The sequence below is a fragment of the Dipteris shenzhenensis genome, chromosome 15, assembly GCF_047967505.1.
Source record: "Dipteris shenzhenensis isolate YYH24624 ecotype China chromosome 15, Dip_SZ_1.0, whole genome shotgun sequence".
NCBI lineage: Eukaryota > Viridiplantae > Streptophyta > Polypodiopsida > Gleicheniales > Dipteridaceae > Dipteris > Dipteris shenzhenensis.
The window spans coordinates 24,900,359-24,918,012 of NC_141610.1; the positions used below are offsets into that span (position 1 = coordinate 24,900,359).

At 47.6% G+C, this 17,654-nt stretch overlaps 1 protein-coding gene across 2 annotated transcripts in view; it reads right to left on the reverse strand.

The window, feature by feature from the left end:
• The window catches only part of LOC147893584 (Tetratricopeptide repeat (TPR)-like superfamily protein), a 140,856-nt gene that overhangs the window by 72,480 nt on the left and 50,722 nt on the right, over positions 1 to 17,654 (reverse strand). The window contains exons 8-11 of one of the 2 annotated variants that reach the window (XM_087385700.1): positions 12,870 to 12,950; positions 12,436 to 12,530; positions 12,113 to 12,263; positions 3,715 to 3,801 (exon numbers count right to left, since the gene is read on the reverse strand). In XM_087385700.1, coding sequence (XP_087241826.1) covers positions 3,715 to 3,801; positions 12,113 to 12,263; positions 12,436 to 12,530; positions 12,870 to 12,950 — 414 coding nt within the window. Of the gene's footprint in view, positions 1 to 3,714; positions 3,802 to 12,112; positions 12,264 to 12,435; positions 12,531 to 12,869; positions 12,969 to 17,654 lie in introns of both variants that reach the window. The other variant, XM_087385699.1, reaches the window with a different exon arrangement.

A 17,654-nucleotide genomic window follows, 5' to 3' on the forward strand; every position in this document is an offset into this window, starting at 1 on the left:
TCCGTAGTCCAACTAGCAGCTCTATAAGCACGTGCTTTCTGGGCAGAAGATCTCAGAGAGAGGGGTGGATGGGTTTTGAGATGCTACAGGCCATGATGTCATGATGTTGTCTTGCATGATCCCAGGGAAGAAATGTACTCCACACGATATTATCCTAGCAAGGTTAGCAAAAGACGCTTCCACATAGATGCCACTTTGCTGATGATTACCTCTCTGAGATCCTCTGTGGGCTTTCAGTAACCTTCCGTAACCTTCCGTAACCTCCCGTACCTTCTATACGTTCCATACCTTCCGTAACCTCCCGTACCTTCCGCACCTTCCGTAACCTCCCGTACCTTACGTACGTAGCCTTCCGTAACTCTCCCATCGTACCTTTCGTACCTTCCCGTACAACCTCACTAGTACCGTCCCTTCCGTACAGCCTCCCCGTATCCTCCGTACCTCTCCCGTACAACCTCTCTCCTGTACAACCTCTGTACCTTTTGTACCGTACCTTCCGTACAGCCTCTCCCTTACCTTCCGTATAGCCATACCTCCCCATACAACCTCTTCCATACATCTGTACAACCGTACCTCTCATACATCCTCTCCCGTACCTCCCGTACAGCCGTACCTCTACCCATCAACACCTTTCCATCATCAATATCTCCCGTCCGTACCTAGTCTAGTCTAATCTAATCCTAGTCTAGTTCTAGTCCTCCCTAACCCCGAGTTGGGCTAAACCCCCAACCCAACCCAGGGGTTAGGTTAAGCTAGGGGGTTCATCATACAGCCAACTATGGATTGGCCTACCCTCTCCTCCAAGTCCCCCTCAACTCCTTCAACATCCATCAGGACTCGGTACTCTACAGTTGCAGCCATGACACCCTCTCCATACGCACGGAATTACCAACAAGAAGGCTCAAAATGGCCCATCCTCGGGCAACAGGATCAGATTTTTTATTTGCAACAGGCAGTGAGAGCTACAATTGGAGCTGGCAGAAGTAAAGGCCCGACTTCACATCTTGGAAGGGCCTAGTAAGCAGGCAGTAATTGATGAGGCTGTAAAATCTTGTAAGGATTCCCCCCCTACCCCGTAGCTAGTCTCTACAGTCAAAGATATTGTTCACACTGAAGTACAAACTGCTAGGAAGGAAGTGTTTGTGGAAGTGGACAACAAAGCAAGTAAGTCTGATATCCAAGCAGAGATTAAAGAACACGAAGCTAGATGTGATAATACGCTGAAGATCAGAATAGGGGGGCTCCCAAAAGATTGGTACAAGGAGGAGGATACATATAGTGAAATATTGACAAAGATCAAATCAAGTTTGCCCAACATCGAATGGGTGAATGATGATGAGCACGATGATGATGACTCCAAGCCAGCTTCTATTTTGCACTATAGAGGTCATGCAATCCTTACACTGAAGTCAAAAGATATGCGGATCAAGCTTCTTCGACAATCTTACAAGCTGAAGGGCACCAAAGTATGAATAGCAGAGGAGCTTACACAAACTCAACTCAAGATTAAGGCAACTGAATTAGCTAAAGTCACAGCTGCTAGAAAGGATGGAAAATGGGCAGTTTATCGTGAAGGGGTAGCACTTATCAGAGAGTTTAAATCAAAACCAAAAGACTCTCAGTCTTAAACTGATGTATCGTTGTTTACTCTTCCAGAATATCATGTAGGTACTCTAAATAATTGGGGTTGCTTTTTGCACTCCTTCGGAGTTGCCATGTGCCCTCCCTAAAGCAGATGTACTAGAGGGTTTCTTGATGTCCCATAGACCTTTTGGTCTCCAGTGGACGTTAATAGCCTTTCTTTCTCTCTAGATGCAAGGTGACAGAGATTACATTGGCTGGCTCTCTCATATCTTTCTAAATTGAGGCAGGACGTCAAATTGCCACCATACAACATCGTAGAGATCTGAGGCTCTATACTCTTTGCAACACACAGGAGGTGGACAGAGATTACAATGGCCGGCTCTCTCATCATCTTTCTAAATTGAGGCAGGATGCCAGATTGCTACCAACGTTTGCAGCTCTACTGCAAGATGTGCGTTAGATCTTGCATGTGGTTGTACAACCAGCTGGAACATCGGGCCTTGTGGACTATATAGCAGTCCAGGATGCAATCGATTTGCATCTGTGTCAGTTCAAGGGGCTATAGCGGCCCTGTTCAAGGCTGAATTACCAGCTTGGATTGCCTGTGGAGAGGGAAATTTTGGAATAATCTGCTTGTGGGCCATTCGTCTAGTATTTCAAATGTCCACCAAAAGTATGTGCATGTAAACAAGGGAAGAGCAAGTAATGCTACTCCGACTTTGGATCTATCCTTTATTGAAATTGAAAATGAGATCCTTTGAGAGAGGAAGCATCGGGCTCCGAACATAATTTTGAGGGAGATTGGTCATCTTCAGGAGATACTGAGAGCTTGGTTAGCTCATCTCGCTCATTCTAAACCGATGGTAGGAAAGGTGTAGGAGAAGAACCCTTGATGGGTGAGCTGGCCTTAAGGTTCATTGTTGTTAGAGAATGACTAAGGTTCAAGAGGACTCATTAAGCCCACGAATTGGAGGATTGTGATTGGTCACGTGACATAGGGACATCTCGACAAGTGCATAGTTTATGACTCCCGCATGTTTTTGACTGGCTTTTGAAACCTTGGAAAAGACCCTTTCATGGCAGATAGCCATTCATTGGGCAATGAAACATGGTGCATGGCATGGGACTTAGTCGATCAATCAATATAGAGTGTGTGGCATCGATGAGGCGGTGACCTCTGATGTGTCTCTATTCGAAGCTTCTCTCCCAAATGAAAGTCGGCATCGTTCATGCTTCTCTCCCTTGGTAGTTCTAGGAGCTGCAGCTGCTAGAAGATATGTAGTAGTCTGAGTGGTATGAGTGCTTAAGAGTCTACTGTGTCGATGTATGACAACAACAAAGCCCATACACGCAAGTTCGTTGGTTACGCAACAAGATTTGTGGACATCTATAAATAGGTAATTAAGCAAAAATAGCTGAATTAAGGGTAAAGAACTTGTGTCAGGAGAATTTATCTCTACCAAAGATGTTTAGTAAATCCAAATATCTTGAGTTTGTTTGACAGAAAATCTGTTTGAAGATGAATCAGCATCTGGACATTTAACAAAAATGTTGAATGATGCCTATTCAACACTTGGATGAGAATTAAGTAAGCGAGCCCATCACACTCCATAGGTACGACACCATCACGCTCTTAAAGTATGTGTCTTCCAAAGGTATGACACCATCACGCTCCATTCCAATAATCTGGGGTAAGTTGTAACATATCCCCCTTGCATGGAAGTCTCTTGCAAGAACTCTAGTTAAGGGGCATGCAACATTCGATTTTAAAGCCCTTCTAAGACAGCTCTTATTATTATTCTCAACAAAGTAGAGTCCATTCAATCACTGAGCGAAAACAGAAAGAGAAAACAAGACAAGTACAGTTAACACAAACCTACCCGCTAAAACAAAAAGAGAAACAAATGAACAAGATAGTCGACACAAACCCAAGCGCAAAACTTGAAAAACTTAGGACCTTTCTCAACCTCCAATGCTTCAAATCACATAACTGTTCAGAATCCCTTGCAAGAGCCTAAAATACCATTGAAACTGAATGCCCTATGTAAACAAATGATGATAGCATATAATATATTCATTGCTTAGATAACAAGTCACAAACCAGCTTTAAAAGTATCTACACAATCTCACCTGATATGTGTTGAATGCAGACTCCATGGATAGCTCAGCCTCCTTCCGAGATTGGTCCAGCATGAACAGTGAAAGGCCAATCATTTCCTAAATAAGCAAAGGCGCACTAGAGAATCAGAATTCCAAACACCAGCTGTGAATGTGTACCCCAAATGGGGAGGAGGACTAAAAGTAAAACTGTGGATCTTTAAAACCATGCAGGTCTTTCTTTGTTGCAAACATTCCAGCTTAACTCACAAAGGTTCAGATTTAAACGAACATAAACGTCTACACTGGTTGGAACTCCAATGAAATTTCAATTACAAGACACTAGGTAGTCACGCTATTTGAGTGGGAAAGTTGCCTTTAGTTACATCAGATTTCAACATACCCCTTGAAACAATTATTTCCATGTAGTGATGAGGACACTCCAGACTAGGGAATTGACATAGAATTCACTTGGATTCTGTTTCCATCAGGTACTTAGGATGCCAAGTTGCGGTGGGCATCTCTCCAGCACAACAGTTTGTCCTGTGTTGGTAAGCATGAGGAGGAGACTCATTTTCTGGAGTTCTGCTAGACTTGACCTTGCATCTCGGGTAGTGGTTGTGAACCAAGTATTAGTGGCTACTACCTGGTTCGTTTGCTCATATTGGTGCAGATCTAGAGATTGTATCTCTCAGATCATGAGACCTATCAGGACTTCCTATGGAATGGGTTCGATGGCACCTCAAATGTTGTAACCAGGGTGGCTTGGGAGACCGTCATTCTCCCCACAGGGGAAGAAGGTCTCAACATTATTGATCCGAACTTGCAGTGTTTGGCCTTGCTTTGCAAGTTTGTAGTGAGAGGATTAATGCCTGGACAGGAGCCTTGGAAAGATTTTTTCTTACACAACATTCAGTCTTGTACACCTTCTCACGGGGGAGATTGGATAGACAGCTCGAGTCAGCCCATCTTAGATCTTCCTCTTCCCCTCTCATGGCTTCCATTCTGAAATCTTGGGGCAGCTTTAGAGACACTCTTCGGAGAGTTACACCCTCCTCTCATGAAGAAATAGATAGGCAGCTAGTCATGTGGAATGAATCTATATTGGATGAACATGGCAGATCCTAGAACAACTGCTGATAGAAGTCATTGATTAGCTCCAAAATATCCAGTGGGTCTATGTGCATCTGTCCCTGGGGATCACGCATTGGGGCGTGGGTCACATTTGGCAATTAGTCATTTCATCTTGCCCAGGTACGTGCGTACATCTTCTCGATGAGTTGAAGCTATGACCCGGCTGAGTGTAGCCCGGTGAGCTGGAAGAACTGTCTGGTCATCACGTCTCCATGTTGTACCCATTTAGACCTCACCGAATGATAAGAATACTCAGCCCATCGGAGCTCAGTGTCATGTAGCTCCAGCCTCGCGCACTCGTAGCGGTCACAGAGCCACTGGGAGCCCAAGTCCTACTCTTTGAGTCTCTCTATGAAAGCAACGTCCCATCTAAAGGCACGGTCACGCTCCTGCAAAGCAAGCCTCTGTCGTACTACCTGGGATTGCAGCTCCTCATTGCTCCTAAGGATAGCCTCAACAACCCACCAAGAAGTCCTCCCTGTGTTCCTCCTCAGGCTGCTACCAAATCAAAGCTACTGCATACTACACCGCCTCCTCCTTAAGTAGTGCATCTGGAATGTGAACCCCTTTCTAGGTAAGGCCCCGACGGGGAGGCTCTAGGTGGAGCATTGTGGGCGAGTGATCGGACATCGTTGTGCCTGCTAGGATGTTGGTAGAGGCCCCCCTAAGTAAAGCCCAATCCCCACATAGAATCTGTCAATACGCTCTAACAAGCCGTCATGTCTCCTCTGTCCAAATGAGAAGTAGAGGCTACCGGGGGCCCTAGCGAACTCTGGCTCTCACCACGGATCCCAACCTCTAATCACAAAGATGAACTACCCCTCTCTGTTGCCAACATCTCCACAAAAGAGGCTCCTCCTTGCTTGTCCTCCCCGAATTCCAGGTTGTTCAAGTCTCCTCCAACAATCCAAGAATCGACATCTAGGAGGCTATCCGTTAGCCTCCAAAAAGCTAGGCGGTATTGGTGCATAAACGTTCAGAATCCCAATCCTGGACTCTCCCACCTACACACCCAACCATATTGCTTTGCCTAGGATAAACTCCCCTTGGTCAAAATCCTCTGGGCCAAGTGGCATGAGACACCGAAATGCTGACCCCCCCCACTCACGCCTACCACAGGGGACCAAACCGTCGAGCCCCTCCCCGAGAGACGATGATGGCGGCAACTGAGGCTCCCTCTAACAACATGTGCTCCTGAACTAGAAGAAAGCTGACTGTCCGTCCTACCATTGCTCTCTCTAAAGCTCCTACCGAAGAATCACAAACTGTCGCTGACTAGTCATGTGCACGATCATGTAGCCCATGCGAATTCCAACTCACTATGGTCCAATTCATAAGAAGAAGGCGTCAGCAAACATGGCTCGTTTATGTGAAGAAGCCTGCAAAACAATGTCGGTTCTCTGTGACATCGACGGAGGCTTTGAGGTGGGAGTAGTACGATGCCGGATCAAGGGCATGATCGGAGTCACTCCCACCTTTGAGGCTCACTGCATCATGAAGAAGACCTCGAGTCCTAGCTTGGCCGCACACAGATGTAGCGACCAATATGTGACCTGCGTAAACTGCACCTCGAGTCCCAATCTGATCACTGGCATGCCCATGCCTACGCTAGGTCTCTCTGGAGATAAACCAAGCTGAAAAATGGTTGAGTCACCGTGTGTGAGCCAAATGTCCAGTCCCTAGGGGCCCATCCACTCCACCATCATACGAAAAACCCGTTCTTTCATCATGCATTCAAAGAGGGTGGGAGTTCACTTCTCTTGTCCTGTGGAGGCAAAGTTGAACCCCAAAAGGCTCGAGTGAGGGATCCCACCATGCCAATGGATCCCCTTTGCAGGGCTGCAAAATCATAACCGTCATCTCAAGCGCAAGGGGGTACTCGTCAGGGATCTCCAGGTAATTCCACAGTCCAAGCCTCCAAAACTCTGTGTTCAAGGATTGCCCGGGGCGGGTCTTCAGCTGGGGATTGGGAAAACAAGCCACCTGACACTGGAGTCTGCGATAAGGTTTTGTTGTGAGACGTCGTGGGAGAGGCCACAAGCTTTGGAGAGGAGGCCCAAGCTTCACAAGGGAAGAACGACTCAACCGCGCCCTCACTCGAGGGCTTCAGGACGGGGGAGTGTCCAAGGGGGGACAAGAAGAAGCAGAGGAGGAGGCAAGCTCTGCTGCAGTAGGAGGAACAAGGGAAAAAGGAAGCGAGGGGGGTGATGAGGGAACGGGTGGTGGGCGGGCATCGAATGGGGAAAGAGGGGGAGGAATCGACAGAGGGGGAGGAAGATCAGGAGTACGGGGAGGTGGCCACCTCCGAACGAGCTATAGTGCCTATGGCGCTACGCTCGGGGCTCTTGCCGCCAAGGGAATAGCATCGAAGGTCTCCTCCCCTAGAGTCTACTTCTCATCCTCTGTTATCCTGCACTCACAACATCCGGCATGCCACCTATGGTTTTGCCTGGCCCTATTGCCAAATCTCTTACATTTCACCTTGGTCTAGCTCCCCCGAGGCCTCCACCCAAGGGGTCTGCGACTCCACCTACTAACCAAACTCGTGTGGGGCTCTCTTTGGGCGAGCAGCCCGCTACTCCGCTACTCTTGCCGGGAATGAGTCAGAGCTTTGGCATCACCACGCCGACACTCAAGGGCTAGGTGCTCCATCTGCCTGCATCATAGACACTATCCTCGTAATCCAGAGATCTCGATCCTCTACTTGAACTCTCCGCCATCAAGTGTCTCGAGAAAGATCTCCTCTGGGAGGGTCTCTCGGTATGCTACGACCAACCTGAGCTGAGGGATCCCATTGTCTCCTACTGGAGATGCTGTTTGGAATGGAACCGTGCCAAAAGCTCGCCTTATAGAATGGAGAATGGTCCGGTACTCCTTCGGGAGCCCTAGGAAGCGCAACGTCATCAGGAAGCGGGGCATGTGGTGCGTCGACTCCATGTCCCCCACAGTGCACCCATGATACCACAGAATGAAGTAGAAAAAGTGCAAACCTAAAGGAAGGGGGCTCGTAGTCTTTGGTAGAATAGCTATTATTCACAAAGAGTCTGCCAGACGAGCTGTTGTGGTGCATGGCTGCTCCCGCTGCCCCCCACCATCTCTCCCTTCCCGCAACCCTCCTCCGCCTCCTCCCCGCTGTCTGCTCCCTCTCCCCCACCTTCCCCCCCGTCATCTCCTCCCCCACCTCCTCCGCCATTGCTGCCCCCCCCTCCCCTGCCTCCTGCACTGCCCCATCCTCTGCCATTGCTGCCCCCTCCTCCGCCTTCGCTGGCCCCTCCGCCCCCCACTCCGCTCATCCCGCCCCCCCTTCGCCTCCCTCGCCTCCTCACTCTGCGCCTACCACTACCCCCTCTACCCCTCCGCCTCCTGCTTCCTCTCCCACCTTCCCCCTCCACCTCCTCCTCCCCACCTTCCCCACCTCCTCCTCCCAGCATTCTTCGCCCCCTCCTCCCCGCCATCCCCCGCTACACCCCGCCTCCTCCCCTACCTTCTCCCTCCTTGCTTCAGCCCGTTTCTTCCGCTCCCCCCTCGCCTCATCTCTGCCTCCTCCATCGCCACCTCTCCGCCTCATCCCACCCCTCCTCTTCGCTTCCCTATCGGGTTTTTTTCCTTTTCTTCCTTTGTAGCAGGAGCGTTTGTGTTTGTTCGGAAGCAGAAGATCTTGGTGGTGACCTTTAGTCTGGCCAGAGGGGCTCTGTGGCAGCACCCTTGAATCCCACAGTCGTTAAGGTCCTCCTTTCTCCAGCCGACAAGCAACAGGTACAGCAAGTAGTTCAGCCCTTCCAGAACAAGGCGATTGTGGGCAGAATTGTGGGTCTCACACCCACAAGGCGATAGGTGCGAGAGTGGATCTAGGCAAGCTTGGCACTAGAGGGTAAGCACATTCAGAAGGTCACCATCTAAGGAAGAGGCGTCTTCCTCATCCAACTGAGTTGTGGATCAAAGCCCCATCTTCCTTGGCCCGCATTTGGTGTACCTCTTTCCTTGGCACCATGGCTTTACATTAGAGAGCATAGACACGACACACCGTTTTCCGATTACACTCCGCCTCCCAGAGTTCCCAAAGGAATAGAGCGCCATCCTCCCCTCCATTGGTCACTATGCTAGAGTCTCCGCCAGATTTGGCTGCATCAGTGGTAGCAGATGACGGGGTCCCCAGGATTAGACTGGTGGTTGAGAACCCAGAGTCCCTCCCAGAGTTGATCCTTCTAGAGACCCTTGAAGGGTGTACACTTCGCCAACGACTGGAGATTTCTGGGTTACCAGGCCAGTGTCTTCGTTGCAGACAGATGGGGCACCTAGCCAGAGATTGCCCCCGCAACCAAGGCTGAGCTCCTCCCTCCCACCCCCGCAGAGCAGGACGAGTTAGCAAGCCAGAGCCCAGCCCCCCCCAAGAAAGGAGCAGTAGGAGTCTCAGACCCGCTGGGTGACCCCTCCAGAAGGGGACTGGACCCAAGTTAAAAAGAAAAAGAAACCAAGCAAGCACGCTCGAAAGCACCGCAGGCAGAGGGCGAGACGTAGAGAGAGAGAGAGACAGAGAGAGACAGAGAGACAGAGAGAGACAGAGAGACAGAGAGAGGCACCTGAGGAGGAGCAGCGGCAGGAGCCCATACGTTGAGACCCACCTCCCCCAGATGCAGGGGCCACTGCTCAACTAGGTTATCCTCCCGTGATGGAGGTCCAGCATCCACATTCACCCTTGTATCAGCAGCCAGCCCTAGGAGCTCTTGATGATGCGACGGCGGAAGCTGAGGACGTTAACCCGATAGCGGTTGAGGAGCGGATTCAGAGCCTCGGTGAGCCTAATCAGCAAGGGGGGCCTGTGGCTGCCCCTACCCTGCCCCCTCCCTCCCCAAATCCCTCCCCTTCCTTCCTCCCGAGTTCCCTCCGCCCCCTCCTCATCCCTCCTACTTATGGTCATCCTCACCACCTGTCCCCCTCCCCTCCCCCTCCGCCTCCCTCTCCGCCTCCTCAGTAGCAGGTTCGTCAACCTCCCCCCCTTTCCTTACCTTGATCCCCCTACTAGCAAGCAAGGGTAAGACAGCACCCCCTTCCGCTTCCTCATCGCAGCTTCCCGTCCCCTCTCTCCATTCGAGGGGGGAGCTAGAGGGAAGGGGCTCGTCTTCCCGGTCAGCAGCTCCCAATTTCCAGCATGGGCGCCCCTTACCGCAGGAGTTCTAGAGATTGGGACCCTGGAATTATCTAGAGATTTTGGACTCTTACCCTTTACCCCTAGAGGTAACGCTTGTGATCTTGCAGCCCCGGAAAGGGGGTTCGATCAACATAGTGGGCTCCCAGACACACCCAGTTTGGAGATTCCAGTTCGCCTCCATAGGGTTGGAGAAGTGGTACCTAGTGGTGTTTGATGCTATGCTAGGAGATCAAATTTCACGCATGATGGACGAGTGGATGGGGCCACAAGGATTGGACCTTTGGCATGCCCATTGTGCTGAGGTAAACTTTCCGTTGTGCTTCACCCGAGAGAAGCCGATGTGTGGTTTGGCGGTAGGAGCTATCAGATTGCCGCTTGATGCAAAGGTTGATCAAGCATACTACTAGCCACTCCAAAAGTGTGCGGAGTTGTTCGGGGTGAAAGTCTCCTCCATGATGAAGTGAGCACGGAAGATTGGCATTGAGCCGATGTCCACCCTAGTAGGCTGACGTACGGACATGGACTACTCGCCCTCCAAACCCTAGGCAAAGTGACATAAGGCAATCTTCCTAGAACAAGCACCCACTCACAAGAGAGCCTTGTTTTTTGCATCCTCGTCCTCATGAGCTGGACCTTAGTGAGTTGGAACGTGCACGGGCTCCATGACCGTGCTCATAGTCAACCGCAGTACCTCATCCTTGGCATTCTTTACCTGTTGTTTTTCTTTTGGGGATAAGCGAACCATGCCAATTGAGGTTGACAATTGAGGGAGCCGAGGATGCTACCGTTTGAATTCCTCTTGCCAGACCAATGGTCACTGTCAAAATACGAAACCCAAAAGGACTCGCTCTTTGCTACATGAATGAAAGACAAGAAAAGCCGGAAGAAAAGGAAAGCCCGAAGCCCTCCAAGAGCACCACCAGAGCGCTCCCTGGCATTGAAAGGGCTACTCGAGGATCAGCCCAAAAGCTGCCACTGGAACCCTTACCCACAGGGCCAAGAAAAATCTGCAAGCAGCCTTGAAGCTGAGGAGTGCTAGATCATATGCAATCGTCCATCCCACTGTCCACCACTTGAGGTTGCAGGGGGTCTTCATGGCTCGCCTGCTGGGTACGGGGGCTGAGGCCAATGAGTGGCCTCTCACTACATGGACAGCTCAAGGGGTGGCCCTTGAGGTGCCCCGGGGGCACACAAGAGAGGCATCTGGAGGGCGGCCTCCAGCCCGCTGAAGGCATGGCCAACAGCCCTTGCTAGGAGCAACGAGCAGCCCGGGGGGGGGGGGGGGATGAAGGCAAACACGGGGAGCAGCTGGACAGGGTGGTGCAGCCCACTAGCCCATGCGGTGGGCAAGGGAGGAAGAGGTGTGTGAAGGAGAAGAAAGGGGCTTGGAGGGAGAAGTCCCGGGGACCGGGGGGGGGGGGGGGGGGGGGGGGGGGGGGGGGGGGGGGGGTTGGTTTGGCTTGGGGGGGGGGGAGACACAATGCGACAAGGAGGAAGGGGGGTGTGAGTACGGGAGGGAGGGGGAGGCAGCTCAAGCGTAGGTGAGGAAGCCCCTGGAATGCGAGGTGCAAGGCTGCATACTCACGACTGCTCCTGTGTCTTTGCGAAGCGGCTTTCAACTCTAGAATCTTGCTATCAAATGGACTTCAGTAATTTAGAAGATTGCTGCAAGATAGCAAAGCTTGAAGCGGTGTCAGTGAAGAGAGGCTTGAGGGAAGCAGTGAACCTTGGCTGCAATGCCATGCAACAACAAAGCAACCAAACGCCTTGAACCAAGCAAGGAGCTTTCAAGCTCAAATGGAATCTCGCCTTTTGACCAATAAATGTTGTTTCATCACTGAATGATTGAGATACAACCTCAACCCTAGCCATGTTGCAGATCTTAAATTCTGTCAACAGCTTCCAAGTTCAGGTTGCTGCTGCTGCTATGACTTAGGGCAGGCAGTTATATCAAATGGATCGATAATCACAAAGCTTGCCAGCTACTGTCAGCCCAAGCCAGGAAGTGAAAGTGGTTATGCACTAGAGCCAAAGAGACAAAATACATTGCCTGGTCAGACCTGAGTTTACAATACACGAAATTTCAGAAACTCCCAAAAAACTTTCCTCAATTTCATCTCAAGCTCATATTGCTCACGTCAAACACACCTGCACCCCTGCATAGTGCTTCCATGCTTTATCAGTCTTGTAGTCACTTGAAAGAAGACGATAATTAGATAACGCAAGCTCATAGTCGCGCAGCATGAAGGCATAATCTGCTAGAACCCGGATCTGCGACTCAATGGAGCTAAATGTGTACCTGATAAAAACCACCCATAAGTTTTTGTCAAGGAACGTGCTGACAAATTCAAAATGACAGACTTGCATCCAACAATCACAAAACTAACTGTCGATTCTCATCAGGCCAAAAATTACCCATATCTAAAAAATAATATATTTTCAAAGGTACCACACCAACAAATGAGTATTACATTGTGTTATTCGTAGCCTCAGCTGTTTCATCCTTTCCCTTACGCCACCAAAGATTCTTAATCTGGTTTTTTAAGCCTTTCCTGGTTGCCACGACCTGATTCACCAAAATTGTTCAGGGACAAATTTCAGAGACCTTACTGGCCTTCAATGTCATCACAAAAAACCAAAAGAACTAACTGGATCCTTGGAATCTAAATCCTAGATGGACAAAAATGAGGGGTAATTGTAATAAGCAACATTATGCAATCAATAAACAAAGATTCTATGCCATGCTACATATATGTTGAAATTAGGAAAGGATGCATGAAGCAAAAGCATGTACAAGGCATTCCTTTGAAAGAGATAAAGAAGAGAGCAGAGCAAGAGGCCACATCTGGAAGGAGATTTAGAAAATGGGAATTATTGATGTAACATGAGCCAAATCAAACCTCACCTGTTGATTCAGTGATCGAATTTTCTGCTCCATGTATGGTAAAACTGATTTACAAGATAGTTGCACCATTAATTCTGAAATCTGCATGGGGAGAGGCCTCTTTACAGACAAAACAAAAAGAGGATGGCTACTGAAATCCTTGATCAAAATGCAAAAATATAGAAAAAGTTGTTATAAATTCAAAATAAAAAGCAATATTCAGAAATATCTATCCCTCTAGCATACAAAATCTAAATATTTATAGTTAAATGCAGCGCAAATGAAAATTCAAAATAACAGTGTGCCTCCAAAATATCTTCAAGCAGCAGAGTTATATTACTGATGAAATCCTTGATCAAATAGAAATACACAAAGAAGTTTTAAACTCAAAATAACAAATTATTACATTTATCCCTCTCACATACAAAATTTAAGGTTAAATGCAGCACATAAATGAAAATCCAATATCGAAACAAGCAAGAGCTTCCCTTTAAAATACCTCCAAGCAAGATAGACTTACATACGCTGAGACGAACCATTCAAACAGGATGAAACATTATACTGCAGATCTACGAGTAAGTTCTCACACGTACACATAAAATCTTGCACCTGGATGATAGGTCCGTCTCTTGATATGTTGATTTTCTAGCTTACCACGTAAAAAATAAGCAAGAGCTTCCCTTCAAAATATCTTCAAGCAAGATAGACTTACATTCACTAAGATGAACCATTCAAACAGGATGAAAACATTATATGCAGATTTATGAGTAACTTCTCACACGTACACATAAAATCTTGGACCTGGATGACAGGTCTGTCTCTTGATATGTTGATTTTCTAACTTACCAGAAAAAATGTATAGTGGATTGTTAAAATTATCAAGCAAAGACACAAAAAGAAACTAACAAGGCATATATTTCACTTGGACACCTCAGACACCCTGAAACCTTTAGACAGTGCCTCCTTTACTTGTAACACTACTTATGGCATTTTCAGAGTTAGATTGACCCACAGAATGTGAGAGGAAGCTGGTTACAAACAGCATCACCCATCAATCCAAGGTCATGCCACATTCTACTACAATGTAATAAGGGTCAAACCGTGACCAGCACATGGAGACCTAGAAAATTCCAATACTCATGCCCGATAGGGCATCAATGTGAGCACAATTGTTGTTTTTGTATATGGCAACTTTTGTTTTCTGGACAAGTATGTGGCAACTTCGATTGTGTTGACTGCTTAGCAATTAACACACATACAACAAGAACCATCTTTCTCCTGTGCTAGCAGTACTGATGCTCCAAACGTAGAATTACTAGGCACAGATGGTTTAGGCTGTGTTGTCTCTTTGCTCCATATAAAGCATGGCCTAATTCAATGATTCCTTTGTTGGTCCATGAGCTTTGTGGAAAAGCTTTTTTCAGCAGACGGAGATCTCATTAGCCAAGTGAATCCAAATTATCAACCTTCCTTGCTTAGAAACATAATATCACAGCTGTTCAAAATTTCAATATCCAGGACTCCAAATTACAATATCCAGGACTATATAATTTCAATATCCAGGACTCCAAATTACCTCACTGAGATTATTGTCATTCAGAAAACAGCCCAGCTTTGGTTATAACAGGGACCTATCAACCTGCAATTATGCATATGCCATACATTGTCCTATAGTCACAGACTTATGCATGCAGGAAATTTGATTAAAATTCTCTTATTCATCACATTCTCTAAAAGTTAGATATTGTTGTCTGCATAAGTTTTTGCCATATCCAGTGTCACAAGAAACGTTTCTAGATTTTTACAGGCGTTTCGTCTAGAAACGCCTAAAAATACTATATTTTATAGAAGTTATATATACTTCATAAATAATTGTCTTCAGATTCTCTCTCTCTCTCTCTCTCTCTCTCTCTACCCATAGAGCTACATGCTCTGAAGAGAGTACTCAGATACATCACAAAGGTCAAGTGCATGGATAATGAAAGGCTACCAAAGAGAGCATGGAATGAAAGTCAGAAGCTTCAAAAGACAAACAAGGGCAAGATTTTGACATCCGGATGGGCACAGGACCTAAAAAAATGGTTCAAGAAGTGGGAAGTAGAAGAGTATTTAAACTACTCTTCAGAGGAGATTGATGAAGAGGCTTTTCATTATGACCTGCTGAATGCACTACACAGGAAATGGCAAACAGCAGAAAACAAAGATAAATTTGAGTACTATCGCACATATATCAACCCCGAATATTGGTCAATTTATACAGGAAGGGAGACAACAACGCAGAAGTACATATGTACACCTATAGCAGTGCATAAACGGAGGGCTTTAGCCTCACTTCGCACCCGATCACACCAGCTGCAAATAGAAACAGGGGGATGGAAAAAGATGCCAAGGGAGAGTAGAATATGCCAACTATGTGATCAAGGTATGGTTGAAACAGAAGAACACATGGTAATGATATGCCCTCACTATGCACACATTAGGGAAGAGTTCAATCACCTCCTTGAGGGACATAACAAACTGGCTGATTTGCTGCATAAAGGGTCACCTTCAGCTTTAGGAACATTTGTGTATAAGCTCTTCAAGCATAGGAATCCACCTGAATCCTAGAAGGTGGTTTCTCTTTCCACCCTCCCATCTTCGGGAGGAGCTTTCATGTACTTGTGATATTGTATTGCTCAGGTCCCATAGGCCGGTTTTGGTCTTCAGAGGACGATAATATATTCTTCTTCTTCTTCTTCTTCTTCTGGACCAACAGCTCCGAATGGGGGGTAAAACCTCAACGCGGTTGACCGTCAGGATCCTTCTGCGTCCCCCATCCCTAGCCCTGCTGTGTACCCGGTGGCTCCTGTTATTTGCCGCGCGCGGCGATCGCGAAAGAAGTTCCAGGTAGTTGCTCAATTCAGATCAAAAATCTGAGGCCACCATCAGCTCCGAAAGGGGGTAAAACTCCAACGCTGTTGGCCGTCAGGATCCCTTTACGCCCCAGCACATAGCATGCTGTTGTGATATCAGGTGCACCTGTTTTCTATCGCGCGCGTCGCCAGTCTTCATCCTGGCGTCCAACACTCTCAACAAAAGAGTCAACAGGAGTGGTTTGGCAGCAGCCTCCACTCCAATGACGAAGAGCTCTGCAGGAAGTACAAGTATGAAAAACTCTTTTTCTCTAACACCAACTAAAACAGGTACTCTGCAAATGACAGTCGGAGATGAGCCACCCCCCACCATTTTAGATGGACAAGCAGTCCCTTTTATTCCTGTTCAAGGAAACATTTTAGCAGCCCCGCTCATGTCAGTGCAAGGAGCTACAATAGACAATTTTCCTAATGAATCTGGAATTTGGGCGTTTCTAACAGCTCTGCAAAGCACATTGGATCGCCAACAGCAAGAGATACATGCACTCTCTTTGAAGTGCCAACACTTACAGTACAGAAATAAAGATTTGGAGCAAAAGGTGGCCATGCAAGAGAGCTCCATAAACAGTTTGGAGGAAAAAAATATCAGTCAAGAGGAAAAATTATGTGAGCTGGAACAGACTTTGGAAAAGATGAAAGAAAATACGGCACCACAGCCTCAAATAGAATGCAAGCCACAGACAAACACCTCAGTGACATGGGCAAATATAGTAAATGGACATGCCTCGCCAGATGCACATCTAGACAAGGGGGAAAAATCAGAAGATAAGATAGATGTTGATGAGTATAGAGAGAGAGAAAAAAGATCACAGAACATTGTCATACGAGGTCTAGTAGAAAAAGAAAAGGAAACACCCCTCTCACTTGCAAAGGATGTAGGGGACTTTTTTGTGGAGCACTTTGCCATGCAAGAGGTTGTGGTCTTTGGGGCACACAGAGTAGGGAGAAAGAGAGATGAAAATTCGAGTCAGCGAGCAATTGTTTGCACCATGCTTGACCCGCGCAAGAGAGAAATCATTTTGGACAGCAGCAAGATTTACTTAAAGGGAACATCTTTCTACGTGACAGAAGACCGCACCCCCAAGCAGCAAGAAGAAAGGAGACGTATGTATGAGGCCCGAATCAAAAAAAAAGAGCAAGGAGCTGAACAGGCCCTCTAGGAACACGCGGCCTATGGAACCCAAAAGAAGTTGAAGATCATGTTTTGGAATTGTAGAGGTTTCCCTTGGCATAAAGGGGCTGGATTGAATGAAGTTATGCATGATGCAGACATTATTTTTCTCGCAGAGACTTGGGAAAGGGACATATGCAGAATTCCTAAAATTAATGGATACGTGGTGCACTCCATCTGGCAAAAGCAAGTTGGCCTACGAGGGCAAGGAGGGGTAGCATGCATATACAAGGAGCATATACAAGACATGATTTCCATAGCCAAAGATGACATCCACAAACGCTTCATATGGATCATGGTAAAAGGAATGCACTCACCACTTTACATTGCAGGGTGCTACATTCCTCATAGAGAATCTCCCTTCTACCAAAGACATGAGGTTGACCCAACCCAGCCACTTGGAGACCTGTGCTTGGATATAGCTATGTTCAACAAAAAAGGAAATGTTTTGCTCATTGGTGATTTCAATGCACGGATAGGAGATCTACAGTTTCACTATCCCACTCAGCAAGAATACATCAAGGAACATGAGATAGACATTGACCCCATTTGGTGTAGATGCTCTAAGGATAAGGAAGTGAATGCACATGGTAGGGCATTGGAGCAATTGATGAATGGAATGCACATGTTGGTGGTGAATGGCACAGCCCTTTTCCCAAAATCAAATACCCCTACTTGTTTCCCTGCCAGTGGAGGGGCTAGTGTGATCGACTATGCATTGAT